General features: G+C 45.9%; 1 protein-coding gene across 1 annotated transcript; it reads left to right on the top strand.

The window, feature by feature from the left end:
- The first annotated feature begins 6517 nt into the window (after positions 1 to 6517).
- Positions 6518 to 14308, top strand: LOC119382035 (tenascin). Its single transcript, XM_037649775.2, has 6 exons — positions 6518 to 6524; positions 7277 to 7600; positions 9181 to 9486; positions 11189 to 11494; positions 12341 to 12661; positions 13989 to 14308. The coding sequence occupies exons 1-6, from the start codon at positions 6518 to 6520 to the stop codon at positions 14306 to 14308; spliced, it is 1584 nt and encodes a 527-aa protein (XP_037505703.1).
- The last annotated feature ends 1723 nt before the right edge of the window (positions 14309 to 16031 follow it).

Here is a 16031-nt window from a genome sequence, read left to right as displayed (position 1 = left end):
GTATATGTGTGCATTTAAACCTCGGAATGTTAGTCAGCGCCGATCGCAACCATGGCGGAGAGTGTGGAACAGTCTTTTTCTGCCTTCTGACGTCACGTAGCACGTGATCTTTTTACGAGCTGGCAGCTGACCATTAATCACTCGGATACTACCTGAAGGCGTCAAGTCTGCCAGAACGAGACCCTCGCTATGAGTGGAGGAAAGAAGGGGAATTTTTGGCTCGTTTTTTTCTTCGTTCGACAAAATATTAAGAGAATTAAGAGCCAATATTGCCAAGGAAAGTATAGGGGATGTTATTTCTAATAATTACGTTATAAACGTGACCAAACTAAACTGCACGAAAAGACAACTTGCCACTGGCTTGGACCGAAACTGTAACCTTCGAATAACGCATTCCTGACATTATTGTCGGTTAGTTGTCATTACTATTGTGTATAAGAGTAGTATGGTCAGAATGCAATAATATACTACCACATGAGAGCTTAACAAAGAGGGTGTAATAAAGAGCAGTGATGCAACATATCTGAAATGCTTGCAAAACATTAAAATGCGTTACACGACGAAGGGAACGCGACGCGCTTTGCTGTTTCATCAGCAAGACATCGCTTGCCCTAAACCAATTCTATTTGACGTTTTTTTTTTCTTTCTCATACAGTTTGCACCCTTTATCCCGCAGGACGAAGGCGAGAGCCCATCTGGAGGTTTGTGGCTTGTCATGGAAAACGAAAAACCACCCCCGTATGTCCAGTATCTTCCTGGAGACGGTACAGTAAATCTTGTCGAAACGGAGCAGGAACCGTCATACAGACCATTGCACGGAACACGCCCGTCTCGATGCACAAGGAGAAGCTTCTTGTACATTGGCGTTGCCGCTTGCCTGGCCGCCATACTGATATGTTTGGCATCGTTTTTACTCGTTCAGGGCAAGGTGAGCCAATTGCCTTCATCAACCGTTGAACGAAAATAATGCAGGAAAGTTTGAGCCGGGATGTCGTTCGCCTAGCATTTTCTCTCGCGCTACACCCATTATCAGCTCATCTTCTCATCCTCTGTAGCACTGCCGCAATGGGACCAAAAGAAAACGAGGTATAGTCCATGAATCCAAGTTTTTTTCAGTTTGAAGGGGTACTGACATTAATTTTGGAAGCTGACTTTGCTCCAGCATGCTAGTCTCCTGTATACAGAAACGCCTCTCAGCGAGTGTGAAGCTCAGAAAATACTGTTATTCCAACGCGATAGCGTTAAACAGCTCGTTTCGCAGAGATTCTGGTGTCGGCGTCATTAGTTGTGAGCGATATATTAGCGTTGTCCATGAGCGAAAATTAGAGGGAGATGCAAATAAAGAATTAATAAAGATGTTCTGTTCGATTGGAACCGGGGATTCGAACCTACGGCACCTCGCTCCATGGCCCATTGCATTTATCAGATAGACCGCCACGCATACATCCTCTATCCTACTGATAGAAGTGTGCGCCGCCGCGCCGCGCCACCGCCGCCGCCTGTTTTTGGTCACTCCGCTCGAGCCGCCGCGGAAGTCCCAAGAGAGATCACGCCGCCGCCGCGCAATAATTGCGGCGCGCCGCCGTTAGTGTTTTCTTTTAATTCGAATGGGGAATTTGGAAATAAAATACAGCACTTCGCCGGAGGAGCTCTTCTAGATGTGTCCACGTAATGAACTGTCCATTTTAGCGGCCCCTGAATAGCGGGTGCTCGGCGAGAAGCCCGCCCTCTGTTTCCGCTTCTTGTTCTGCAGCGCCATCATGACATCACGAAGCTTTCAAACACTCTCGACACAAATGATAGGGACGGAACGCGCTTCAATGCAGCGAACGCAGCCCTCAGAGATCCGGTTTTCGGTGCACATGTCTTTTGATCGGGTTAGCCATCGATTTAGGTTTAAAGGGGCCATGACATTCTCGCCCAAAGATTTGTAGTTTTCAGCGAAAATTAGAAGTAGAGGGTCTATTATGCCTATGCAGATTTCACAAGTGGGCCGTAAAAGAATATTTCTGTGCAAAACAAGGCCTAGAAGTCGCCGGCTGTAAACTCCGCCCACCGCCGGCAACCGCCATTTTGTAATGGCGCGTGTGACTTCATGTGCAGCACGGAACGGAGCCGTCGTGTTCTGCCAAAGTTTGAGCTGCTGCAAATCCTTTGATTTCAGTGCCAAGCTGAACAAAGCTAAAATATCTCGATATCAAGTGCAGCTGACCACGGAACAATATCGTTCGCCACAATGCAGATGCTTGCACAGCTAGCTGCTTGTTACGTCACGGCTAGCGAGTGCACCAATGTTGCCTGACTCTCGGGCCGCTCGCGTGCTTATAAAAATATTCGATTATAATTTAAGTGCTCGACCAAATGCGCTAAAATTTCGCCAACTTTTTTATGAATGCACAAGGATTAACCCACATAACACAGATTATGGTCGAAAAAAATGGGTGTCATGGCCCCTTCAATGCGGCCGCTCGTCTAACGCAGCTGTAAGGTCGGTACGCATTCCCTGCATCGTTCTCAAACATCTGGGACACATTCATATGCAAATTAAGACTTGAAAAGTTCCTGTTTCTGTGCATTTCGTCCACTCTCTTCTTACGCTAGGAATGTGCTGGCGGGTTCGGTGTGGCGATGTGGTCAAGGGTGAGGTGACATCACGGCTCACCGCTTTTTCGAATCGCTGAATGCGCTCTGCCGAAATAGACTGTGGACATCTTCTTTGGATGAACGCATCGAGAATAGCTCCCCAGAAGTTGTAGTATCTTTTTATTCTCTTGAAATATCCAGGGTATTGCCAGACCTTAACTCTGCCGCGTCCTCCAGCCTTAAAGGGCGACGACCCAACTCGCTGGATAGCTTATTCTTGGAGTCTTGGACCTAGCACACTGTGCATAAATAAAAAAATAGATGAGTAATATATATATCTCGGCGCGTTAGTACACTCTGCCCTTTCATGCTTACTGGAGTAAATCAATAAATAAATACAGAAGTAAAGAGAATGGCAAACTTTCAATAAAGCTGAGCTAGTTGGTAGGTATTCATGTTAAGAAGACATGACGTGGAAACACGGACATAAGAGAAAAGTCGAGAGACTGAACAGTTATCTCTCACGTAGACCAGTACTCGCACTTGATTGATAGGTATGGCCTCTTACGTGGGAATGCGCAGATAAATATTTGTGTCTACCTTCGGTGCCGCCGTGTGTGATTTTTCAATTGTTAGCGGGTTTCTGGTGTCTTGACTACTCTCCTGTGTCCGTGTTTGCACGCCCTGTTTTAATAAAGTGTCCCTAACAGCCTCTGAAAATACAACAAAAAACAAAAAGAACGAGCGCGTTAATCTGTCTTGGCGTTTCTTGTCTTTTGGTGCACTTCGTGATGCCAGAACAGTGATTCACGTAATATCATCAGGGTACATACTCTCGACTGGTCCATATACGAGAAATAACAGTTGTGAATTGTCTCCCATACTGCTTTTCTATGCAGCCGCCCACCCGCTCTTGCTTCTCTCGCACGACTATCGTGCGCGATTAACTGATTTCGCTCCATTTTGTGCGCTTGCGACCGCGCATGCAGAGATAACAGACAGTAGCCGACAAGCGCGAAATCATGATTGGTTCAGCGCTTAGTGCTGACATTGTACGCGTAATTTATGAAGGAATAAGTGGCGAGGAGATGTCCCTTGTAAGAAGGGTATTGAAGGCGAGAACAAAACCAGTGGAAAAAGCGCCGGCTTATATGATTGTTCCAACGGACTCACTCTTTACAGCGGACACGATGCAGCTTTCCAGGAAAAAGGCGAACCCACTTCGACGGTTTTTTGTATATTTTTTATTGCTCTAGCAATTGTATGGACACTCAGGACAGGTGTTCACCGTCACCGTCATGTTGCGTATAAACTCTAAATCGATAACATCGCTCAGCGAATTGTATGTTCTACCCGCGAGTAAAAGCTCGCCAGCGTTGGCAAGGAACATGGCTAAAGCAGAGATGAAACAAGCTGGCCATCTCCGTCACACGGAATAACATCAACCCGCGTGCGAGGCCTGCCGTCGATTGCTCCTCAAGCAGAAGGAAACGCCCCGCCCGTCATTTGCTGGGCGAGGGAGCAGTAAGGTATGTCTGGGGAGAGGGACTGCGTAACTCGAGCAGCAACTGTGGACTTTGACTGCAAGCGAACTTTGGCTTTGAAATAGCGCGCAGGCACGCACGCTATTTCGGCAGACATCCCCCAGCGTATTCCGTATTCCTTCTACGCGCTGTGAGCGTTGTGAGCGCTGTGATCTCACTGCTTCGTGCTCGGACCACTGATACGACAAACTGACCGAGAACCGCTTTTCTCCCGGGAGCGGCCGTATTCCCATACACCAGCGTTTTGTAGAGCTAAGTGAGATCGGAGCAAAAAAACTTAGCTGCTAGCCCTCGTTCATGTAACATTACGGCATGTACTTATCGCATTCACTGCTTTGACCTTCCCCCCCCCCCCTCCCCGCGCCGCCAATCCGATAAACCCGGCGCCGGAGGTGGAAACACCAGCGCGCCGCCGCCGGTGATTTTGGGTCCGGCGCACATGTCTACCTACTAACGACGAGCTATTTAGATACACTAGTTACCGTTGGTGGTACGCACATCTCGGTGGTGCTTCACCGTGACAAAGGCTTAAATATCGCCTGCGAGATGGAGTAAAGGGTCCACGGCGCCGTGTTTCGTCGCGCCGCATTCATGGATATAAGAGCCGGAGGGCGTCTGCATTTCGGCTTTCCTTGCGGCACGGTTTAAGTGTCCACTTAGAAACGAATACAGGCCAGCGGTTAGGAAGGCGATACGAACACGGTTCGATTACGCTATCGCGTTCTGCTCGTGAAAGCGAAGTTCAAGCGTCCTACAAGTTTTTATTTTCACATTAAAGTCAGTTTTCCTATGGCGCACCTACTGACATCGAGGCTAGCGTGACGTTAGGCTACAGCATGAATCCTGATGCCCTCACACACCCGTATGGCTAGTTTTGATGATGTCAGGTACCAAAATTGCCGATTGTGCATCACCAACGGAGCCACAGAGTGGAGCGGCCGTATACACGACACTATACAGTGCGCGAGCACCTGACGAGCTCATACCGTGTCGTGACGTCATGGTACAATACGAACCGCAATCGTTCGCATCTTATGCATTCACAAAAGAAACGCGATTCAAGAACATCTAAGAGCACGTGACCCTCGTCATTTTTTCAGTCATCGATGTCAAATTAGTCATTTTTCGAACATTGTCCCATTACCGCGAGCATATTGATGAGGCTGCGGAAGCTTTGTTATGCAGTTATAACATGAAATTTTTGATACAGTGAAACGCCATTAGCATATACAGTGATATAGACAGTTTTTATTACAATTAAACGCAAACTCAATCTATCTTCACATTATGCAAAAAAAAAAAACAAGTGCATATAACAGAAATATGTTCCTAGGTTGACTCATTGCTTTCTTGACATCTTCAACTGAAATGAGTAAAGTTACACAATACGAACGAACCACATAGTTGACGTGATATTGGGCTTGACAAAGCATCTGCGAACTTTTACGCGAATATTTCCGCATAAATCATGCATGTGTGCAGTGCTCATGTTACATGCTGTTGTCTTTTCAGCCGTCTTCAAGTGCAGAACCCCTTACAAAGTTAGGTAAGCTTTCCGTTTTGGCTCTTCCCGGATAGGCTTTTGTGAAGGGATGAACGACATATATAATCCATGGCACTTGCCGGTGTTTCTTACACCCACTTTCAAAGCTGATTTCATGTGTTTTTTTTTGTTTGACAGTGCAAAGGCATCTAAAATATCCTTTACAAATCGAGTCGACTGTTTGTGGGACGTATGTACAAATGTTTTAGTTTCTCTGGTGTGCCATGATTTAGACAGTAGATAAGCAAGCCGTCTTACATATACAGTGCCACTTCACTAAAACTCTACATCTTGCTGCGCGTAAAGACACAACCAAGCCTTCTCCTTCGTCTCCGCCCATCATCTGCATTGGAATGTCTTGCCAGTGGGACCCTGTGGTCACCACTGCTACCACTGACATCAACGTCACGTATTGTACAACTGACCCGACTATAGCATCGGTGCGACGCTCTTTTAGAGGGAGGCAAATGCCGCGCCCACTCTATGCAGACAACGAAGATGATGTGCGCCTTGACAGCCTAGCGGAACGAAACTCTGACCGGAGAAGAAGACGTGTTTTTGTGTCTTTGTTCTTGTCTATGCTGCTGCATAAAGCGGGCTGCTTGCTCTTCTGCTAAACGTCTTGGTTGTCCGTTTACGGCGCACCGCGACAATATTGACACTCGTGATACGAGAGCGCTAGCGCAACGTTATATATGGTACATTTCGAAGGTAGGCCGCCCTTGGTTTAAAAGCCACAAGGCAAATTTTATAGTGGTACGTTTAACCAGCATAACGGCATACTGGATTGGTTGGATGGTTGGTTGGTTCCTAGTGGAATTGATCAACCCTCCACGGGGGATCGGTCATGAATCGTGAGGCAGTAGGATTTCTGAAGAGCTCTAACTTCTACTTTTGTTGTCTTTCTTTTTTGTGAAAGAATCGTCGATGATACCACTGTTCGTCTCCTTCCTAAAAGAAAATCACCAATTGACGAGAAAACCTGGGCCAGGTGGCGCTGCTGCGCCTTTCTGAAAAGCGCCCCCTTTTTCGGATATCTCGTGATGCGGTCGCGCACGGCGCTCCACCGGCGGTTGGATTACATTGCGGCTGCAGGCATTCTGTTCGCGCCACGCGCGCGCGTGCTCTCTCCCCCTCTCGTTTCCTGCTCGCGCTACGCGTGCGCTCTTCAAGGCGATAATTTAGGATAATTGCGGATTCACAAAAAATGAGCTCCGGTAAAGGCCGAATGTCCTTCAAAAATACACTCCGAAAAACGATCTCCCAATTTGAAGAAAAATAAACTGCGGAAACACGAAGCCCTATTCATAACTCACGTTCTTGTGACGTGCTGGGTCTCATGGATGGGCGTGTCAATACTTTTATTCATTATTCTATCCAATTCTGTCTTCATTGCTGAAGTTACGTATGAGTTCCGGTTTTTCTTTGTCTGTGCTGCGAATTATCCACTGTTTCAGCCCTTCTATGAGTTTTCACTGAATGTAAATTTACCTGAACCAGCGTTTTCCCATTCGATCTTGATATTCACGCAAAACCGATTTTGTTCGAATAAGTGTGTCTTTCCCATGCTTTCCTATTAACCATATTCTCTCCTGCATTGTCTCAGACCTGCCTGATGTTCGTAACTTGGTGCTGCTGTCGAGCACGGACAACTCTATCACGGTCACATGGGAGCGACCTGAAGTTCGTTTCGACTATTACTGGGTCAGCATCAGCGCGGACAGTCGAGAAAAGAACACCACCATGAAACAGCATTACATGGGCTCCTGCTCGAATGGTACAATCATCCACGCAAGCCAGAACCGAGTCACCTGTACCAACGTCGACGCTTGCACGAACGTCAAGTTTACTGTACGTACGCACATCAACGGACCTCCGGAACGTACTTCCGAGGGAGCAACAATAGGAGGCATTTTTATTGCTGGAAAAGGTGACTCAAACTTCAGTCGCTCTCAACCATGAGCAGTTCGTGTCTATGAGGCCGACTACTTGCACTGTTGGTAGTCACCTCTAGCATGTCGTGTAGGGTTCATCATGCAGGCGTACCTCCCTAAGTTAAGGTCTTTTACGAAGCTATTTGTGCACTACCCTTTTAGCAGAGTTCTCTTACGATGGTACAAAACAATGGCGGTTATGAGATAAACACATTCTGTGCTTTGAAAGTAATTTATTAAGAAACAAGTCGTAGTTTCGCCGCCAAGCCGAAGTATTAGCGCGATAGCGACCAATGGGAATGTTACACAATGTAACGTTAGCGGCTCACTCTTTCAGCACGAGACCTTGCTTAACTCGAACAAAGCGCTGGTGTAACAAAACGCGACAGCTGCAGCGAGTGAAGTGACCTTAGTTCTGTCTATGGCTTCAACAAAAACTTTGCAATGATAGCACAGCCTGTAAAAAGGCATAAGCCGCAGGCTGATTGGCTGCAAAGGTATAGTTCGCGCTCCACCGAGAGACCTTGCCTGGCTTGTCAAAGTGCGCATTCCTGGCCGTAGATATGTTTATGGAGGTGCACGATTTATACTCCACCTGAACACATACTGCAGGAAATTATCTCGCAATGATGGTAGCACATTTAAACAAGATTTTCTCGATGAAGTGACGTTTTATCAGCTTCCATTCCGCACCAATGAGAGTTTGCAATGTGGCCGTCACAGAGTGACCAAAGTAGGTTGCAAAGTAGTTGAACGATTAGCCGCACAAAGCAAATCTTTCATGCTGGCGTTTAATGGACTTCATACAAACATGCATATATACTTTACAGGATGACGTTGGTAAAAAGATGCTGAATGCATACTAAAGGTTCAAACACGAACGCGGTCTTATTCAAAAACTCACAGGGTCCCTTATCCATTCGTCTCATTCAACTCGAAGACGAAATACATTTTCGTCTTTTTCTTCTATATCGATGTATTGAACCTCCCAAGAGCCACTCCGAAAGCTTTTTGCTACTAACGTGGTTCTTCAATGCCTTCAGGATCGGATACATTGTAAGCTTTCTGCACCTCACCATGTTTTGCACTGCCTCAGAGATCGGCCCACCTTTAACAAAGAATGACGTAATCTGATGCCGTCGCAGTAGCTGAAGATGATGTCATGATACCGTCAAAAATTCTGACGTCATATGGTGACATTATCACGTGATGATGACGTTTTGCATTACTCGAGTTGACGCCGCCGACGAAGGACGCCGGCGCGGGACGCCGTTCAGTTGTCGCGCGTGATGAGTCATCTAAGGCTTTCGCTTTAATAGGAATGATTTCGGACCATGAGTTGTTTGATTGAAGGTATGCAAATACTTAGGTATATCAGCGCGTAGATGCTCCTTCTGTTGACGGCATTTACGAAATTGAGCTGCGTGCGTCTTCACGGCGTTGAGAAATGGTGGGCGCTGCAGGCAGAAAATGCTGTGACTTAGCGAAAGCTCTCGCTAGATGCAAAAGCGTGAACATTCTTTGCCTCTAAGAAATTGGTAGAAAATGTCCTTAATCTTGCCGCGTTCTGTTTCAGATCCAGACGCACCAAGGAATATCACCGCGATCGGAATATCACCAACACTTACTCGAGTACAGTGGGCACCGCCGTCCAACCTGACCGAAACGCAAACCGTGTACGCAGTTAGAGTATGTCCCAATTTCACGTCATGTGACGGAGAGCTGTATGGCTGCAAGGAAAATCAGACGTCCCATACATGGCTGGATTTCGAAAGCACCGTCGATACCACGCATTGCGTTGTCGTCGTGGCAAATGCCCAGTGCGGGCCCCGGATGTTAAGAAGCCCCAAAGCAATGTCGGTAGTAAGGACACCGTCATTTGGTAAGTTCGACGATTTTATTGTCATGCCCATGCTGCCTCTAAAATATCATCAACTAAGGTGTTATGTTCCATGCAAAGGTTCTTATCTCAAGGTTTTTGCTGCGGATATAGAAAGTTGAAGAGACAGAAAACAGGGACGCTTTCCTATTCGTTTAAACTCGGATGTCGACAAAGTTCTTGTTGATATTACGAATCGTCTCTTCAGTGTCACTACCGGTGACATCATGTGTACATGACAGCCCCATTGGGACTTATACAGTTCAACATGTCAAAGCTTATCTTGACATTATCCTATGGTCCCAAGAGTACAACCTAACCATCTTGGGCATGACCGGCGCCGTATTTTTTTACCTAGCACTTTGCGTGACAACGTTATTGCGGTAGCATTTATATGGACATTGTCGACGAGTTTTTGGCGTCGGCATCGCCGACGCCAAATAAAGTCTACATCGATAACGTCACCCCGCGCATCTTAGGTTCTACCCGCGGGTAAAAACGCGTGGGCAGGGGTGACGAACGTGGCCGGAGCAAAGATCAAACGAGCCAGGTCGTGCATGCGATAACATCATTCCGTATGCGAGACCTGCCATCGAATGCTGCTCAAGAAAAGAGGGAGCGCCTCACCCGCCTTGAAGGAGCATGAAAAGGCGCCGGGGCAGGGGGAACCGAGCAGCATCTGTGAACTTCCATTGTAAGGGCGCGGTCGCGATAGCTTGCGCGCGCTATCTCGCGAACCATCAGCGGACGTCTCGTATACCATTCTACGTGCTGCGCTTTCAAGGCGAAGAGACTGGGTGAAATCCGCTTCTCTTCTTGTGGCGGGCGTATTCTCTTACACCAGCGTTTTGTAGAGTAGAGTCACGCGTGACTGGATCTAGAAGAGTTAGCTGCCAGCCTTAATTCGTATAACATTACAATTTGTTGCTATCGCGTCCACTGCTTCGCCCGTGTGGTGAAACTGTGAATTTTTTCCTTCAATTGAAGTTATGGCATGCATGAAATGACCAAAAATAAGTAGGCTTTAGTTTCACTATCAGGATCCCTGAGTTAATATTACCGGTAATCCCATCAAATGAAATGGCATTTGTAGCAGTTCACTAGTTGAGGCTATGAACAAACTACGAATCTGACTTTATGTGATGGCAACCGGGAAAATAGTGCTGAAAGGGATGCTCCGGACACGAATACAGCATGGGTATTTTCGATTCGCAAGGTTTTTCCTAACGTAGAAAACATTTTGCTTAATTGATCAGTTGAATAAAAGAGGTCGCTTGCACACATTATTTATTTTCAGCCCTTGCGAAAGCGGCATCGTGTTGACACAAGACGTCAGCACCGAATTTGTCGTGAAATTGTGTGATTGATTCTTACAAATTCCAGGTTGAGAAAATATATATATTAAACAAAGTGTTTCAATATTTTAAGCCTTATGAGGCGGTAGATGTACGCATGAAGTTAAAAATTATTTCACGCTAATGACGCTAGGGTGTTAAATACATTTACTGAAATACAATAATCAGGATTTCATACCACTGGGCTTCGACTTCGTTTCTGCCCTCAGAAGTGATGAAATGTCATCACAGTTTTCAACACAAGCATGTCAAACCACTAAATGTGGCTAAATTTATTGCATTAAACATAGCTACCTTTAGGAACACCATCGGATAGGGAATCGGCTAAAAGATCACCTGTTTCACTGCAGCGCCTCCTGATGTCACCAACTTGACAATTATTAACGTTGGGGCAGAATTCTTCACCGTCGGCTGGACAAGGCCAGAGGCTGCGTTTGACTACTACAGCGTGGAGCTAAAGAGCCCTGAAATACAAAAACTTTCGAGCATTGGATCTTGCGCAAACGGAGCCATCATTCACCGCGACCGGACAGAATTAACGTGCACCGAGCTGGAGCCTTGGATCATATACGAGTTGCGGTTGCACACTCATATTACCGGACCACCTGCGCGGACTTCTTCCGGCAGAACAGCAGTCATTGTGACGAACAAAAAAGGTAAGGTACCATTCTCACCTCATAGTGTGAGTAGCCGGATTACAGGTGCTCATTTATGGCGAAGATCGTCTGTTTACCACTTATACGTAGTTAGTCATAAAAAAGTTGCCTTGCACTAAATGTGAAAATGCCAATACGCAAAAAAAATATAAGTCATGCTAGCTCAATAGTTCCTGCGTAAAACGCTACTGCATATTATTTTCATCTGCTCGTTCACAGACTTTTCAAAAGTATTCGTTGTTTCTAGGAGATTAATAGAAATAATTAAACGCTCCTATGATGATTAGCTGGGGATAATAATGTGAATGACCATAATGAAAAGGTTGCGTAGTAATGGAATCGACAGTACAAGAATTGTAAACATGAACTATGGAGGCTCTACATTTGACCGTTGGTTTACGGGTAATGCAAGCAAACTTATGAACGAAACAAGAGAAATTGATTGAGAGGTCCATTTCTTCGTTGTGCTGTAGTTGTACCGGCAAAGGAGTTGCAAGGCCGCCGTACAGAAGTACTCCTCAAGCGTTTCTCCTAACTTCAAAGATAAGTCCTGCATCCAGCCAGCTTATAATAGCGTTCTTTGTATTTCTTCAAGATAACTAATGCACAAGAAAGCTTTTGTCGCCTCATGCAATGAGAAAACGAGACCTGACAGTCCCGTAAAGAAAATAACTCCGTTTAAGTATTGCACCCTGTATGTAAATCAATTCTGGTTCTTCGAAAACTATGCCTTTTCTCAGTGTCCTTATGAATCTGAGTAGAGGGCAATCATACGTAAAACGTTGTGTGTGCTTTTTGTATGAAATAACCTTGAATTTGGTGTTTTTGAAATCATGACTCTTGCAGTTGCACCTGAGGTGTCAAACTTGAAGGTAGAGAACATTAGAGGCACCTCCTTTGTTGTGACCTGGGAGCGGCCGAAAGAGAGCATCGAATACTACACAGTTGAGGTCACCGACCATGGAAGTGGCCACATCGGGGACAGGTTCCACAGCATCGTTTCGTGCAACAACGGTGCTGCAATCAATCCGAGGCAGACAAGCCTGACCTGCACGAAATCCGACACCTGCACCAGCGTCAGCGTTCGAGTTAAAACCCACACCAGAGGTCCTACTGAAATCGAGTCACCTGGAGTGACCCTGGAGAACGTCCTTCTTCCTGGAACAGGTATTAGCCTTCCTTCGGCTTATGGCCGTTCGGAGAAACGTCTAAATGCGTGTTCAAAGACTGGGCGTGCAAACACAGACACAAGAGAGAAAGCGAAACACCTCAAACGCCGACTAACAACGAAATATGTGCACTGCGGCAGAAAATAAGGTAGACATGAGAACTTGTCTGCGCATACCGAGATAAGAGACGATACCTATCAATCCGGCGCACGTTGGGGTCTACGTGAGAGGTAACTGGCATTATATTTAATCTTTATGCAAGTTCAACCACGGTTGGCTCCACATGCGCTACTCTCAAAGGAAAAAAAGGAAGAGTATGCGTGACTCCTTTCGGGCAGCCTTGATTTGCCACGTATATGACTCTCTTTAAGAAGCACGTTAACTCTCTTGTGGGTGACACGACTCTCCGAACTCAGCATAATGATCTTGAAAGAGAGTTGAAGTAATTTTATAAACAGATACATTTACGTGGCAAGCCAAGACTGCCCGAAATGAATCAAAATACTTTTTTAGAGTGTACCTCTATTACAACGAAAAAAAAAACAAATCCCTGAACAGTTATCCACGTAAATACCAACGCGCCGCATTGATAGGTATCACATCTTACCTGGGCATGCGCTGATAAGTTCTTGCGCCTACCTTATTTTCCTCCACTGCGCGCCTTTTCTGCAGAAGTGTCTGGTGTTGGGCCTGTAGGTGTATATATTGGAACCAGCGTGTGTGGTCGTCAAAACTTCCCTTGTGCACGTGTCTTTAAAGGCTGGGTTCGTCGATCTGCCTTTTCTGCATTTTATTGGCATTTGTGGTGTCCTGAGTTCTCACTTGTATCCGTGTTTGATCGCCCAGCCTTTTAACATGAATATGCACAAACTAAATCAGCTCTTCGTTAATATAAGTCTTAATACGTTCGAGAGTAAAATGTTGCCGCCAAGTACTTCGTAATACTTTATTGGGCATGATGATAAAGTTTCGACTTAGAGAACTTTATTTGCATTCAGTAACTATGCAATTCTCAGAACGTGGACAACATACCCGCATTTAGCAATGACGTGGTATCATGCACCCAGAGCAGATTTCCTTATTGCTGCAATGTCATGGGTGACACTTGATCTGAGACCACTTGTAGAAGATTAGAGGTTTAAATATAGTATCCATCTTTATGTGTAGTGCGAAAGCTGACGGTTCCTGCTTTTCTTTTCTACAGACCAGTAAGTCTAAACGAATACCTGGAAAATCACTACAGATCGATGCAATTGCAACAAAAAATGCCTTAAGCTCGTAATATATTTCTTTTTATGGTAATCACGTTTCGTTCTCCTTTGCAGAACTTCCGGAAGTGACCGATCTGAAGCTGACAACAGCCAAAAATGACTCTTTCACCGTCACATTCCAAGCGCCAGAGGATTGTGTAGAGGTCTTTCATTACAATATCACAGACCACAATTCACCCCATCGTAAAGTGGAAGACAAAGGATGGACTCAGCGAAACACGGCGAAAAATATCTTCCAGGTCACCTGCACTGGGATTGAAGCGTGTCACAAGGTGGACTTTGCCGTGGGGTCGCGTAAGCTCGGACAACCTAGTCGGGAATCGCCTGGAGTGGCAATCCGTGGAATTGACATCCGTGGAAAATGTAACGGGTAGTCTTTTCCATTATTCTTTTACTGCGAAAGCTGTTATCAGATAACATCAGCAGTGGGGTAACTGTCCTCCGCCGCCGGTGTCCGTAACCACTATCGCGCGGAATAAGAAAAAAAGTGAAACGAGAATAAAATTTCTAGGCACCAACCTGGACGACAGATACTACCGGTGGTGCGTTATTCTTTGCTTCCACCCACCACTTACCTAACTATTGGTAAGCAGCCACTCTGTGCTCTCAGCCACGGCTCTGGTGACAGCGATGGTGTTCAGGGCCCTGATATATATTACAGCGAAAGCTGTTCTGAGATGACAAGAGCCGATTTTCGCGCCGTAGTTATCCGCTGCCGCCTACGCTGCCCGTACCCGCTCTCGCGCGAAGTAGGAAAAACGGGAAATACAGACAAATTCTAGGAACGGATTGGATTTGAAGCCGGGCCCTGCTGCATCTCAGTCAAGTATTCTACCATAGGGCCACGCTGGTGCTTGAAACTTCTCACAAAAATGCCTTATACAGGTCTCATGTCGGGCAAGCAAGTGTGTTAACATATGTGATATAGCGTCGTAGAAGAGTAAAATAACAACCAGGCGGCACACAATGTGAAATGCGCAACGAGTGACCCAGTCGTTCATTGCTCCCAACCCATTATAAAAGGTTCAGCCATAATACTTCATCGCTATCAGCCACAGCACAAAGTGCACAGAATGTCTTACAGATGTGTAGCGGGTACCACTCTTCTCCGCAGAATGACGAATAATGACATAGTGGGTGCTTCCCTACTTCACGAAAGTTACGATTACTTATGGCGTAGTGGGTACCTTGCATGTGTGCTTGTATTAGGTGCCCCAAGAGAGTCGATTGCGGGCTGTAGAAAGGCTGCTCTTGCTGCTTTCGCTGTGACTGCGCTGCTTGTTCCGTCCAGACCTGGCGATTTTTAAAGTTCCTTAATAAGTTCACGCAAAACATTATCTGAGAACTGAAGTTCTAGTAAGATCCTCTGCCAGGAAGACAGAAAGAATAGTGTCGTTATTTCGGTATTGCTTCTAGACGTACACTTTCCTTGTAACTTGTTAAGCTGGTGCGTATGCTAGTAACTGGTTTAGGTACGTATGTAGTGAAACAGACAAGAGGGCATGCTTTTGATTTCAAGTAGGGTCGCAGTTTTCGTGCATCTCAAGTGATAATAATATCTGGGCTTTAACGACCCGAAACCACGACATGATTATGAGAGACGCCGTAGTGAAGGGCTCCGGAAATTTCGACCACCTGGGGTTCTTTAACGTGCACCTAAATCTATGTACACGGGCCTCAAACATTTTCGCCTACATCGAAAAAGCAGCTGCCACAGCCGGGATTCGATCCCGCGACCTTCGGGTCAGCAGTCGAACGCCATAACCAGTAGACCACCGTGGCGGGGCGCATCTTAAGTGAATGTGTCCGTGATGTTGACACGCATGGAAATGCAGATAATCTGTGGCTGCTACCTTGTATCTTCAAGCGGAAAAATTAATGTGAACAAAGCAATTACGACACGTGCTACACTGTACAAGCACTACAAACAGGTCAAACATCAAATATAGTCACGTAAAAAAAACTAGATAAGCGTATACGTCCGAAGCTATACAGAGAGGCATTACTTGCGGCGTTCACACATAGAAAACTATAAAAACACATTTTATTCTAAGAAGTGTTTGTGTTATTCTGTTTTAACTGACTCACTGTGATATG

The sequence above is a fragment of the Rhipicephalus sanguineus genome, chromosome 2 (genome assembly GCF_013339695.2).
Source record: "Rhipicephalus sanguineus isolate Rsan-2018 chromosome 2, BIME_Rsan_1.4, whole genome shotgun sequence".
Taxonomy (NCBI): Eukaryota; Metazoa; Arthropoda; class Arachnida; order Ixodida; family Ixodidae; genus Rhipicephalus; species Rhipicephalus sanguineus.
The sequence above is the reverse complement of the archived record's forward strand: the minus strand, read 5'-3'. Positions and strand labels throughout refer to the sequence as shown.

Excerpts from the sequence above, each read along its gene's own strand:
- LOC119382035 (XM_037649775.2), top strand. Across the intron at positions 7,601-9,180 it reads CATTTTTATTGCTGGAAAAG|ATCCAGACGCACCAAGGAAT; the intron begins GTGACTCAAACT and ends GTTCTGTTTCAG. Across the intron at positions 9,487-11,188 it reads AGTAAGGACACCGTCATTTG|CGCCTCCTGATGTCACCAAC; the intron begins GTAAGTTCGACG and ends GTTTCACTGCAG.